The sequence below is a fragment of the Pollicipes pollicipes genome, unplaced genomic scaffold (genome assembly GCF_011947565.3).
Source record: "Pollicipes pollicipes isolate AB1234 unplaced genomic scaffold, Ppol_2.1 Scaffold_3087;HRSCAF=3621_pilon_pilon_pilon, whole genome shotgun sequence".
Classification (NCBI taxonomy): Eukaryota; Metazoa; Arthropoda; class Thecostraca; order Pollicipedomorpha; family Pollicipedidae; genus Pollicipes; species Pollicipes pollicipes.
Window position 1 is genome coordinate 4,240,811 of NW_023596225.1, and position 14,320 is coordinate 4,255,130.

Below are 14,320 nucleotides of genomic sequence, written 5' to 3' on the forward strand. Positions count from 1 at the left end.
TTTGTCCTGGTGTGTTTCATTATACCCAATAGCCTTTACTGTCTTAAGCATCCTTGGTAGTTGATTTTCCAACCGAAATAGCCTGTCGGGGGTCTATAACTACAGCATGAGTTTGCAGTAGCGGCGATGCACTTCAAGAGAGTGTGCGAATTTTAATTGTATGTCGTATTATGCATTGTCATTCCGCTATACCGACGGACGTATGTTGGATCCCTGTCAAGAGTCATTGAAACTCAGCTGTATTTCCACACGGAAGCAGCGCGTATCCCTTTGTCTGTGCCAGATATAGACAAGCCTTGCATTATATGAAACCACTGCATTCATGCATGGCAGTGACCTACGAGGACTACAACGCTTCACAGGTACTTGCTCAAAAACGCTTCAGGATAAGGCCCCACAATAAACTTCAAGCCAACGCTCTGTTCCCATTACCGATGGGCAAGCGCAGGAAGGAACGTCCCATTCTTACCGTCAGACCATAAATTCTGCCTTTCATGAGGTCACTTCAGCGACATTTGTCTGGGGGCGGGACCAAGAACGCATGCCCTTGACAGCGGTCTACGGGGCACCTCTCCTCTTGGTCCCCGGCGGCCGCGCGCCCCGGCGCCGGCCGCGGGGCGGCGCCACCGGGCTGACCCGTCACCCCCGAGGGGCGGGCGCTTCGCGGCCACCACAGCCGCGATCGCCGCTATTACCCTGCGGCGCCACTTGTCGCGAGCGTCGGACATTGTCGGCGCGACGTGCCATCGATCTCACGCGCTGGCCGGCCGCAGCGCATTGTCTGCCAGACAGGCGACACATTCAGGCACGCGCCTGATGAGCGCCCTGCCGCCGCGGCCAAAGGGGTCGGTCGCGCGCCGGCCGCCGCTGAAGATGTATCGGTGCTCTCCACGGCTGGTCTCGAGCGCCCGGTCGCCGCCATCCGTCTCCATCTTCGGCGACGATGGCGGCGGCGACCGACGTCACGCGGCGAACGGTCGGAGTCGTTCCCGACGGTTGGGTCCGGCGGAGGCGAGCGTGGCGAGTGATTCGCCGTTAAGTCAAATGACTGATGGGTCGTCAGAGGGAGAGGAAGGTGGTCGACGAAGGTGTTGCGTTCGTTCGGACTGGCAGCTCGTAGCGGAATTGATTAGCGTTGACCCCGAGGAAAGTTACGAGCCTGTGGGTGCCCGTGTTGTTCGTCAAAGGGTGACAGGTTGCCGTAGCAGAGCCTACTGGATTTAGCGGTGGTGTTCGTGTCCCGCCGGCTGGAGTTTGCTGAACCGTTTCACGACGAATGGGCGGGTGACTCCTTCCTCTTTGAAGCTGCTCATGGCTTGGCGATGCTCAAATGCTGAGGTTTGAAAATGAACTAGGACTTCCCCAACTAGCCGCAATTCAGCGGTTCCATTTGTATGGCGGTTGGAAGGCTGGTGTTGATGAATAACTAGTAGCAGAGGCAGTTTGTTCGAAGCTAATCGCGGGATGGGTGGGATTGCCACCAGAGATCGTACTTTCCAAGGATTGCCAAGAAATCGTACTCTCGTGACAAGAAGGGGAAAACGTTATCGCAAGGTTGTTCTCTTCAAAATCACGCCACGCGCGCACACATTGCACACAGCACGTGCACATACTACTCCCTAAACGAGCGCACCTCACACATTATACCGGCACCTTACAGATCTATAGCATTATTTAGGGAAACTCACTGGGAAACTTCGGACGATTTGGGCGGCATAGCGTCAGTGCCCACGCCACCAGTGATGCTTAGCGAAAACAATGATCCCGGTGCCACTTGAGCAGTTCATTTCATTACCTTAAGCTTGAAGAGCCTTTTACTTTGATATAATCGATCTGTTTCATCGAGCCGTTCAGCGGGGGCCGTTCGGCGTGAGTTTGGGAACATCGCCAAAGGTTCGTGGTCTCACCTTTGCAAGTAATTTTTCCCATGTATCACCTTTGACTAATGTAAAAATCTCACGCAGACTTTGAACATGGTGCCATCCCTAAATTCTTGCCTTATACTTAACAATGGATATGATTGTCTTGCCCCAACACCGGACGAGATTGTCAGCTGTCCAGCTCAAGGTTATATTGCGCTCGATTCAGCGGTACACGCATGTCAAAAACGTCCGTGTTTGTACCCATTGACAACGTTAGAATAATGAAAATAGTTCTTATGATTGTCAATTTACTTCAGATTACTCGAGAACTTCACTGCATATCAGTGGCTGATGCGGCTCGTGTATGTGACTCCAGGAACCCTACATCACATTGTTGCCCGGCAGCTGTGCGATGTTTAACGCTTCCACGACATGCCTCAGGCGTCTGGCGCGTGCTTTATTCTCCGCTCTTAACACCGACGGTGGTTCATCGGATACTCCGCGGCGGCGCGAGCCACACGCGTTCATGATTCACCTCAGGTTAATCATAATCCGAAAATGTCGAGCGCTCGGCACCCGCAGTGTTGCATAACGTTATCTGAAAGGTTCGACTGCCGGTCGTGGCCGCAGTAGACGTCAGGCGAGCCCCGGGTGGCGGCCGTGCTCCCAGATCGGCCGCCATATTGATCCCCCCCCCCCCCCCCGATTGGGTCTCATCCCGCGCCGGCCCATTGATTTCTGCATTAACTAAATGCTTGCCTCCGTGATCGAAAGTCACTGCCCCCGGCTATTGATCCGGTGGGCCGAAGGACAGCTCGGAGAGGCTCCGTGCTCCTCCAGCTGCGTCGCTGCGGCTCGGCGCGGATGTCAACGCCGAAAGTGGGAATCTCGCCGCTCTGAATGGCCGCGCGTTAGCAACAGAGACGGTGCCCGGTCCGCAGCTGCTCATCGCAAGTGGACTGTGCCGAGTTCTCCGGGATGGCGATGATGCCGAGTTCTTTTCCGGTGAATTCGTCCGGGCCCCGTGCTGGCGTGTGTGCTCGCTGCGTCATCGACATGAGTTCACTGTTATGCCGTGCCGCCCCTGAGCCGGTGGGCCGGCCGTGGAGGCCGACAGGTGCTCGAGTACCCCATCTCTCGGCTGCGGTTAGAGTCAGGTGGCTCAGTCGGTCATTGGACGGCCGATTCCAGCCGGTCTGACGACCGTCCCACCACATGGACGGTCGTGAGAGTTTTCGAGCCAATTTGGGACGGCCACCTGTGAGCGGTGCCACTCGCCGGCCTGGGAAATGACATCCGAGCGAAGCCCGCTCTTCAGCTGAGGACTGGCGACCCATCGCACTGCGGCAGCTGAGGACTGGCGACCCATCGCACTGCGGACCGGCGTCTGCAGAAGCTCACCCGTCATCCTGAGCAGTAACGTCCGAGCGGAGCCCTCTCTTCAGCTGGGGACTGGCGACCCATCGCACCGCGGATTGGCGTCTGCAGAGGCTCACCCGTCATCCTGAGCAGTAACGTCCGAGCGGAGCCCTCTCTTCAGCTGAGGACTGGCGACCCATCGCACTGCGGACTGACGTCTGCAGAGGCTCACCCGTCATCCTGAGCAGTAACGTCCGAGCGGAGCCCTCTCTTCAGCTGAGGACTGGCGACCCATCGCACTGCGGACCGGCGCCTGCAGAAGCTCACCCGTCACCCTGAGCAGTAACGTCCGAGCGGAGCCCTCTCTTCAGCTGAGGACTGGCGACCCATCGCGCTGCGGCAGCTGAGGACTGGCGACCCATCGCACTGCGGACTGGCGTCTGCAGAAGCTCACCCGTCACCCTGAGCAGCAACGTCCGAGCGGAGCCCTCTCTTCAGCTGAGGACTGGCGACCCATCGCACTGCGGACTGGCGTCTGCAGAGGCTCACCCGTCACCCTGAGCAGTAACATCCGAGCGGAGCCCTCTCTTCAGCTGAGGACTGGCGACCCATCGCACTGCGGACTGGCGTCTGCAGAAGCTCACCCGTCACCCTGAGCAGTAACGTCCGAGCGGAGCCCTCTCTTCAGCTGAGGACTGGCGACCCATCGCGCTGCGGCAGCTGAGGACTGGCGACCCATCGCACTGCGGACCGGCGTCTGCAGAAGCTCACCCGTCACCCTGAGCAGTAGCATCCGAGCGGAGCCCTCTCTTCAGCTGAGGACTGGCGACCCATCGCACTGCGGCAGCTGAGGACTGGCGACCCATCGCACTGCGGACCGGCGTCTGCAGAAGCTCACCCGTCACCCTGAGCAGTAACATCCGAGCGGAGCCCTCTCTTCAGCTGAGGACTGGTGACCCATCGCACTGCGGCAGCTGGTGACTGGCGACCCATCGCACTGCGGACTGGCGTCTGCAGAAGCTCACCCGTCACCCTGAGCAGTAACGTCTGAGCGGGGTATCTCTGCTCTCTTCAGTGGGAAGCTGTCGTCTGGGAGGAGTATTTCAGTTTTCGCAGGAGAGCTAACGTCTGGGAGGTGTATCTCTTGTCAGTTTTTCAAAGGGGAGCTGACGTCGGGGAAATCAACTCGCGTCGGTCAGAGAAGCAACATTTCGGGAACGCACATTTCGCCAGTAAAGGCATCGACATCCGAGGGAAGGCCCCGCTCTTCATTCGGGGAACCGACATCTAAGAAAACCGGCTCGCGTCTGTCGAGTTTGAGGTCAGGCCTTTTCCTCACTCGTCTGAGGAAGACATTTCGCCGATCGGTGAGATGACATCAGAGAAGAACACCTCTTGCCAGTCAGGGACCCGGTATCTCAAAGAAGCGCCTCTCGCCAGCTACAAGACCCATGTTTGAGTGGAGCGTTTGCGCCCATTTAGAGAACCGATATCCGAAAGAACCACCCGTCTCCGCTCCAGAAACCGACATCTGGGAACCACATCGTTCGCCAGTCGGGCGACCAACGTTCGAGAAAAGCACCTCTCGCCAGCGAGTTAGCCGACGTGTGCGGGCGGCGTCCCTCACCAGCCAGGGCTGCCGGCAGCAGCTGCAGAGGGCTGGATCTGAACGTGATTGATCGTGTCGATATGATGGGCGAGTGTGTGCCTGTGGCGGCAGCCGGCGGCCGCCAGCGCTCTCCCAGCGATGAGTCAGCACAGACCGAGCTCGCGCCTCCCCGAAGCCTCAGCGTTTTGTCCCGGCTCTGAGGACGCCGCGGGCTGCTTGAGACGCGCGTAGTCAGCGGAGTGGCGTGGTATATTGTAAGAAGTGGGCGAGGGTTTTCCGCACAGTAAGTTTGGCTTGTAAGTTTTCAAGTGCATTTGCTGGGAATATTATTCACATAAAGTAGTAATAGCCTTATTCCTCGGAGAAAAACCAGGAGAATGGAAATGTAGCTGCGTTAATATTTCGGCCACATACATTTCTTGAATCCAATAGCAGAAGGCTCTTGAATTTTAAAAAATAGCAAAAGTGAACTTATTTTCGCTATTTGTTTCGATAAAGGCATGCTGCCGAAATATCAACGCATCTATATCTCCGTGTTCCTGTTTTTTTTTTCTCCGAGGAAGAAGACTGCTTCTTCTACTGTCTTATCTAAGTTTAGTTTGTCTTGGCATGTACTCAGCCACAGAGTACTCAGCCCTGCGATTGTGTCAGCACCGGACAGGGATGATCCCGAGTCAGCACACGTGCTCCGTGGCGCTCGCTTCTTGTCGTTTTCATCTAACGGAAGAAAGAGCGCAAGCAAGTAGTTCGCACCACATGGTTTATAATGACGTTCTGGTCTCCTAGCCCCCACATGTGACAGTACTGACGCGCTGCCCAGCGTCACGAGGCGATGTGTGCCGCGAGTCGCCAGGTCACAGTGTCAGTCGTCTGCAATCGGCTGGAAGGGTAGTCAGTCGCCTATCGAAAAACGGATGCTTCCTCGTTATCTACGTGGTCTTGGTGCCGCTTTGCTCAGCCGAGCAACTTCCATTATGGCATTGGTGCGGTTGCAACGACCCCGGTTGCCAGTTTCGTCCAGCCACTGGCAGTTTTCTCTTCGTTCTCTCAGCAAACCTCATACACTTTCCTCTCTCTTCGTTCTCTTTCCATCCCACCTTGCCCGCCCTTCAGTCTTGGCTGACGTCTGTCTGCAGCGTTATGCGGACCATCTCCTCCCGGAGCGTCCCCCCCCCCCCTCCCCGAGGCCCGGGCTACCCTGGGGCGCCGTACATTGGTCTGCGATAACGACCGGGGCGGGACGCGGGGGAGGGCAGACCGTTTCCGTGGACAGCCGGGGCCGGAGACTCGGTCTTAAGGCCGCTCAGCTCCGTCTGCTGACCTTAATGCCTCATCTCTTGGGGGGAGGGGCGAAACCACTCGGTCAAGGTCACTGGGGTCCAAAACCGACCTGCCTGAGTCCGCTTCGCTGTGATGGACAAGATATGGAATAATTATGCAGACGGCCCAATTCGCCGGGGAGCGTCTCGGATCCCGACCTCAGCGACCTCAGTGGTGCCCTTCCCCACGCAGCCCGCTGGCGGTGGACGGATAACCGGACGGTCGGTTCCAAACCCAGACGGACACCACTCGCGTGTCAGCGATGCGGCAGACCCGCTGAGCCGAAGTCACAATCCGCGATCTGGTTCGGCTCGCGCTTGACCCGCGGCAACAGTCGTCTCGCAGGTCCGCACCGTCCTTCTAAGAAGCGGACACACCCGCAGTCGCCGGCCGCTCGTCGTCCGTTCGTCATGCTCCTCCGTCCTGTTCGCGTCGCGTCTCTTATTGACGGCGCGTCGCCAGCATCAGCGCCGCCGTCGCGCCCGTGGCAGTGGGCTCAAAGGGCGCACGTGGCGCGACCAGGCCTCATCAGCCGATAGCGGCGCCGGCGGTCGGGCGGGCGGCGTGGCCGGGAGGCCGGCGGCAGCGCCGGGCGGGGTTCAGGTCCCGCGGGGCGCCGCCACTGTCGCTCGCCTTGTTGTGGTCATCGGGGCGGCGCGGCGACGCAGAAAAACAAGATACAAGGGGAAGAGATGTCGCAAGAGACGGCGCCACCGCAAGGTCGTCGCGGGTGACGCGCAGAAGCAGGCGTCTGAGTGAGCGGGATCGGTGTGACACTCAACTTGGGGTGCAGTTTCGTAAGGGTTTCCTTTGCTCTAAACTGATCTGTCCAGCTGCCGTCCATAAGCCCAACGCTGTGGCCATCCCCTTCCTTTTAAAACGAAGCAAGCTCAACGCCGAGGGAGAGAAATGCTGGCTGATGGGGAGGTTTAGCCATATTTGGCATTTCGATTCCCCAACTGATTCACCGAAAGTGAACCTCTGGCATGACGGTAAGCCCTGCACGTGGCCTTGCGCGTGTCACGGCCTCACCGTGACACCGCCGGCGTGACGAAGCCGACGCAACGCCGTGCCGTGACGAGCTCGGCGCGACAGGCCGCCTCGCGGTGACATCCCCGGCCGTGTGTGACGGCACTGGCGTGACGCCCCCACGGCGCGGCGCCAAAGCAGCGCCGCGGCCTGGCGGCGCGCGTCACGACCACGGCGCGCGTCACGACCACGGCGCGCGTCACGACCACGGCGCGCGTCACGACCACGGTGCCCGTCACGACCACGGCGCGCGCCACGCGAGTCTACCGGCGCCGGCGAGCAGCTTCATTACGCGGCACGTCCCTCTCTGTGTACATCAGACACGCTGTTTGCGTCGACCCAATTCGGGCGGTAGGCGCGGTGAGCTAGGGTAACATCGCACTGTCTGTTTTGACGAATAAGCCATAGCTGCGGCACACAACACGCTTGCGTCTCATCGACCGGACTCCGTACATCGATCTCGGCGCTGTGCACGCGTGAATAACCGGTGCACGCGTGAACCACCGGTGCACGCCTGAAACGCCGGTGTGAAGGACGAACATACCCGGGCACGGAATGGGACGGCTTAATAGGGTTCGTCTCTTGCCATACACCGGTAGCGACCTTGCGTTGAATTTTTCGAAATATGAGCAGTTCAGTTTCATTCTCTCGGCGCCTGTACCCCATGGGCGCCAGTGATGTGTGGGGCCGTGGCCCACCTGTGTTACGATCTATCACGGCTGGCGCCCGCGGCCGCGTGCGTCATACCAGCCTGGCCTTTACGTTCACAGCTCCAGCCTTGCCCATTGAGTGATCAATATGTCTAAAGTTAGCGTGCAGCAATAAAAGGCGTGAAGTTCCAAGAGTATCAGAGTGGATGTGCTCCAGACGTCTTTAAAAGGCTATCCTGTCGTACAGCCATAACTCACGACCATGCTCTTCTCCCCCTCTATGCTCTTTCTGAGCCTCTCTACCTCTCTCCATGCCTGACTCTCTCTCTCTCTCTCTCATCTTATCTCTCTCTATCTCTCTTCTCTTCTATCTCTCTCTCTCTCTCTCCTCTCTCTCTTCCCCCCTCCTCTCCCTCCCTTTTCTTTTTTTTCTTTTCTTTCATATTTTATATTTCTCCCTCTTTCTTCCTCTCTCAGCTCTCTCTCCTTTCTCCCCCCTTACTCTCTCTACCTCTCTCTCTCTCTCTCTTCCCCCTCTCTCTCTCCCTCTCTTTCTTTCTCTCTCTCTTTCTCCCTCTTTCCTTCTCTCTCTCCCTCTCTCTCTTTCTCCCCCCTCTCTCTCCCTCTCTCTCCGTCTCTCTCTTCTCTCTCCCTCGCTCTCTCTCTCTTGCGAGCGCTTGTGCTACTCGTAAGCAGTCTTGGCATCGCCCGCACACCGCACCATAACATCCGCCCGGCCGGCCGCGCGTCCGCGCCACCTGCCCACCACTAACTGTCCTGCCGTTTGTTCGCCAGGCGAGATGTCGCTGCTGATGGCCAGCGGCGGCCTGATGGGCGTGGTGCCGTCCGCCAGCGCCATCCCCACGCATGTGACGGCCGGTGGCACGCGGCTCGAGCCTCGCCGACGCGACAGTGGCGACTCGGAGCCGCGCTCCAGCTCCAGCGCCGGCAGCGCCGCCGGCGCCGACGACCACTCGCCCAATAAGATCTTCGTGGGCGGCATCAGCTTCCAGACGACGCCCGAGAAGCTGCGGGCGTACTTTGCACCGTATGGGACTATTCTGGACGTGATGGTGCTGAAAGATCCGGCGACTAACGTGAGTTCCTGGCCTTCGTTTCCCTTTTATGGTAGAATTTGCTTAGGAAGAGGTGTGTAAGGATACCAGCCCAATTCCTCCACGCTGTTTCTAGCTAGTCCACTCGCATCATTTTTGGAGATATCAGGATCGTAAACGGAGAAGCACCTTATGTGTTCGCCTTTGCGTAGTAGGCAGTGACCTCATCCAGTTTCCTCTTTCCGTTCTTCCCTTAAGCACCGCCTGAACCCGATGCGTACTGTGCCACCATCCAGAGCATGACTACGATGTGAGGGTCGCCCATAGTGTCGTCATCAGCAGACATAGTGCTGAGCAGTGTGTGTGTGCTTGGCCGGTAAAGCAACGTTGATACCGGCGCAGCTGATTTTTGTGTCCGGTCTCACTGACCGCATTGTTCGCTGAATGCTTCTTCTTGTCGTGTTCTTGTCACATTTTGATCACGTGGGCTCAATTAATAGCCTGGTCGTTTGAGCGTATGACTGTAGCTTGCGTTGTGTAGTCGCGACGCATCGCGTTAGCGTGGAACCGAGTCAGCTCGCTGCTTGGCTGACGTCCGTATACCCTCGAGTGCGTCTGAACCGCACATACCGGCGCAATGGCGCCACAGCCACGCGATTGTGACGTCCCGACTTCTTGCAGAGGAACCGGGGCTTCGGCTTCGTCACGTTTGCTGACCTGGAGTCGGTAAATAAGGTGCTGAGCCAGGAGGAGCACATGCTGGACGGCAAGAAGATCGACCCAAAGCTGGCCACGCCCAAGGGGCAGAAGACGGTGGGTGAACTGCTGATCCCGCGCAAGGTGTTCGTCGGCGGCGTCAGCCAGGAGACCAGCTCGCAAGAGCTGCTCGAGTACTTCTCGCAGTTCGGCAAGGTGCTCGAGTGCTCGCTGCAGATGGACAACAACACGAAGCGACACCGGGGCTTCGCGTTCGTCACGTTCGAGAACGAAGACCACAGCGCTCGCGTCGTCAAGAAGCACCACCACGTGGTCAAAAGCAAAACGGTAGAGTGCAAATACGCTCAACCGAAGGAGACGATCCAGGCGACGGAGCGTGCCAAGAGGGCGCAGCTGATGTCGGTGATGCAGTCAGCAGTCGCGTCCGGGCCGCTAGCGGCCGCGGCGCAGGTGCAGCAGCACTACTCGCGCGTGATGTCGGCCGCCGGCGGGCCCGCCTTCTCGGGCCTCTCCAGCTTCCGGTACTCCCCGTACTCGCTGCCGATGGCGGCGGCGCAGCAGCAGCTGGCGGCCATGCCGGCGCCAATGACGCCCGCCAGCTCGGCCGCCTTCCAAGGGCAGGGACTGTCTGCCCTTCAGGGTTTGCAGACGCTGCAGCCGGCCGCCGCGCCCTACCAGTTCGCCAACATCGACGTGTCGAGTCTGCAGGGCCTGGACTGGGGCGGCGCGCCGCTCTACGGCATGTACACGACTTAGGGGGCGCTCCGGCGGCCACCGGGCGCCCGCCAGGCCGGCGCCGCCGGCCCGGGCCAGGTGTCTTTCACAGACCGGTCGCGGTGATGGCGCCTGAGACGCGGACTGACGACTTGCTCATCCATTACCCACCCCCGCCGAGCGAGGAGCGGTGCCATACGGAACGTAGTATCAGTTCTCAGGGTTTTAAGTTGTTCACTGTGACGCTTCTCTGGGTTTTCAGACAGCGGGCCCAACGCATCGGGCTGGTGCCTGCTTAGATCTCGCGTAGACCCATTCAGTAGTACAACACATCGTTCATTCACATACCACCCGTCATCCCAACGGCCCCGTAATACGTTCGATGAAGTGTGTATGCGCGTGTGTGAATGCACGAAAGCGCTGCGTCGCGGCGCAGAGCTTAAGTGTGAATGGGGTGTGCGTCATCAACAGGTCTTCCAGTTTCAACTGCGCACGCTTTTCTGCGGGTCCCTGCTGACCCACCTTACTCTGAAGCCGGGATGGTACTTCCACCTTGCGCCGCGCGGTGACAACCAACCGGCGCACAGTCACACACTCACGGCAGGTAATCTCAGCATATCAGGCTACGGTCCGACTTCAGACGCTTCAGTAATAACCATGGCAATAACCTTCACCGTTGTTCGAATTTCTCGCGAGGCGTCCTTGCTCGAGCTGTGCCGCTTTGGTTTTTCCTGTTCCCGCCGCGAGCTGCGCGATCTTCCGACCGCGACCCCCTTTGTGCGGTCGCGGCTATGTCGGTTCTTCCGCGGCTCCCTGGCACGGCTTCGGGAGGCTCGCTGCGCCTTGTTCCCGCCCTCGGTGCCAAACTCCGACCGTCGTCTCCTCGCGGTACCTCCGTTTCTTCGCGGCTCCTAGCGGTAAGGTGAGAGGTGTCGGAGCAGCCGGCAGCCTGGAGCGATCCGAGGCTACCTTTCAGCTGACGAGAGTGCCGGCCCCGCCGCGGGCATGACTGTCGCGGCGGGTGACCGGACCCGGTGAGCCCGCCTGCAGCGGTACCTGAGTTGCCAGACTGGTGTCCTCGGTGCGGGAGCACCCTGAGATGTGGCTCCTCTTGACGAGTGCCTGCTCCGTCTCTAGTGTAAACTGGCCTCGGCCGGTGACCCTGACCTCACGCCGTGACCTCTGGTTGACGGTGGACCGCCGGTGATGGCCGTGTCCACCAGCAGCGCCGTTTTTTCCTGTATCTCTGTGCCCGTCACCTGTCGGCCTGTACACGCTGGTTAGTCCGACGTTGTGAGTGTTGTAGAGACTAGCCGGCCGCTTCGTAAATAGTGGCTAGGACGCGACCGTAGGCTGCGCTGCACCCTGCGTGGCGTGGTTCACCTTGACTCCGCGTACGCCCGTGGCAGCACCCGTGGTAGCAGCTGGCGGGCTGCACGCTCGTCTATTGGTCCCGAGCCCTCTAGCCAACCCACGAATAAACGTAGCCAGCTAGAAACGCTTGTTATTGGTCCGATGTGAACGCAAATGCAAGCATGAGGCGGCTGGGTGCGCCTGAGTCAGTGGGCGCCGGTCCGCGGCGCACTCGCCGCGTGTCGCGAGGGGCGCTGCTCACACCTGCACTCCGCGGTGACGTCAGCAGTATGAGCGTTACGTAGCCGGTCGGCTCGCGGGGACTGGCGTGTCGCGCAGCGTCCCGATGCGCAGCGTAGTCGAGAGAACCTCCGATCGGCGCTGCCTTACGTTATGCAGCACTAGAGAGCGTACGTGCGTGGTGGCGCGACCCATGAGCTTGGGACGTGCGGTGCGGCTCTCTTGAAGAGTACGAATGCATCCGAGCCCCGTTTGGAAACCAACGTCTCCATCCGAGCCCCGTTTGGAAGCCAACGCCTCCCCCATTTGTACTCGGTATTGGGCAGCATCATGACCTATTTTTTCGCAGAGTAAGGTAGATAATTATTTTTAGCATGTAAATCAGTCTTGTTTACTAAAAAAGGGGAATTCAAACATTTTCAAGCCTTCGGCTTCTGTCTATTATGTAGTCTGGCCATAGGCCGAAAGCTTGTCCGTTTTTTTGGGCTTGTTCATTTCGTCATTACTTCTTAAATCATTGGCATGTTAACGACCTTTTTTGCCTAACAATAAAGTCGGCTATGCTATGGACCGTACATTTAAAGACTAGACTGAGAGTTTTTGATACGGCGTTGATGGAGCGCGGTTTCTGAACGGAGTTCCGCAGGCGTAGTTATACGAACGAAGGATGTCCAGTTGCCCTGCACCTACCAGTGCCGACCAGGTACGGTCTCAAGGCGGGGTAGCACTGAAAGTGCACGATACATGGTACAGCCTACGTCCACTAGGTTAGCAAGGTCGTTTTTTTAGAGAACAGTGCCTTGTGCAGGCGTTCCGTAGACTTGGCGTGGGGATTTTTGACGTGGTGTATCAAATACGGCACTGTCTTTCCCGTAGCTTTTGAAGGTATGACCTTGTATAATAGTCCTAGGGTGGCTCGACACGTTTGCTTGAGTTAGAGGTTGGTTTGGTTTATGTCCTTTTGACACCACAAGATAACCGCATAGAGATTCCATATATTACTTTTTGGTGGGTTGTGACAGTTTTACAGGGGCATGACTATCATAAATGGAGACAACAAATAAAACTTCTTTTTTGTTCTAAACACTATGAAAATGCCGGGCCCACATTTTGCTTTAGCGTAAGCTCAAAATAATCTGCATGATTATCAGGGGTGTAGCTGCGAAAGGAGCAGGGAAGGGGAGGACTCAGCAGTGAAAAATGATGCAGCCCTCCTCTAAAAGCCTACAAACGGTTCTCTCATCGAACTTTACCCACTTCTTTAAAGTTTGGGGGGCTAAAGTCTACGTTTGGGGCGGTGGGATGGGAGTTGAGGTCTGGAGCCCCACTCACCCCACTGAAAAGGTAGCTACACCCCAGACGATCGTCATATGGGCACCGCGTATTTGGGACCACGCCCGATTACATCCCTCAGCAATGGGACATCACGGAACGCAGATGCCAGCCCCAGCTCGATGTCTCGTAGAACTCTAGGGATTCAATGATCAGTTTCGCAACCGTAAGTTTGTTGGCTGTAGAGGCTGCTGAAACTCTCGCCGTCCGTGTACCACCCAAAGCGCCTTATCTGTCGTGGCTTGGATTTCGTCCACAGGGATAGCCAATCAGTTGTTTTGATTCGATCGGTTGTTTGGCTGATTGGTTGTACTCGAAGGGTATGCCACCTTTTTATACTTTTCACTTATGGTTAGATTGCACGCGTCCGGTTGGATCGGTAATGCCAGTGTTCTGGAAATCCTTCTGAATGGCACAGAATTTTTGTGCCAATTGACCGCCCTGGCAAGTAATGTCATTGGACTCCCTGCTCACCACTGAAAGTATTATGCTTTTCTTTTACTTGCATCGTATACTTTCCTTTGGCATTGCTTCTTCCAGCGTGTCTTCTGTAATGTATGCAGTACACCCATTGGTCGAAATGCTTGGTTATAAGCACTACGAACGCTTGAAACATTCCACTGAGGGAAAATATGCCTATACAAGCACGAGGCTGATATTACACGAGTTCAACGGAACGTAGTACTATGGCTTTGAGTTCTCCCCCATGGTGTTTGTCACAGTGGCTCTAATCGAAGCGCACTGCCTTTGGGAAGTGGAGTATCACAGGGTCTCCGCCGGGGGCGGCGCCATGTGTTTTGATTGGTAGGCATGATTTTCCTGGAGGCCCCCCCGGACGAAATGGGGCCTCCTCACAGGGAACATCCCGGGCAGGGTGGCATTCAAGGCAGAAGAGGCAGCAGTGCCACGCGCTCCTTATCAAATTACTGCATGTATAAATATTTAAGTGAAGAAATGTCAGCGAAATACAGGGATCTTTTCGATGAGCAAAGGGTCTCCCTATCCGAAAACAGGGCTTACTGTGCTAGAACAGGGCCTCCTGATCCAAAAAGGGTTTCCTGATCCAGGACCCTGCCTCTC

The 14,320-nt window shown here is 57.5% G+C and overlaps 1 protein-coding gene across 2 annotated transcripts in view; it reads left to right on the forward strand.

Annotated features, from left to right (window-relative positions):
- LOC119089560 (RNA-binding protein Musashi homolog 2) overlaps positions 1-11,807 on the forward strand; it is a 37,730-nt gene extending 25,923 nt beyond the window's left edge. For both annotated transcript variants that reach the window (XM_037212308.1, XM_037212306.1), the window contains exons 2-3: positions 8,625-8,926; positions 9,566-11,807. In XM_037212308.1, the coding sequence (XP_037068203.1) occupies positions 8,630-8,926; positions 9,566-10,357 (1,089 nt within the window). In that variant the 5' untranslated portion in view covers positions 8,625-8,629 and the 3' untranslated portion in view covers positions 10,358-11,807. The remainder of the gene's footprint in view (positions 1-8,624; positions 8,927-9,565) is intronic.
- Positions 11,808-14,320: the final 2,513 nt, after the last annotated feature.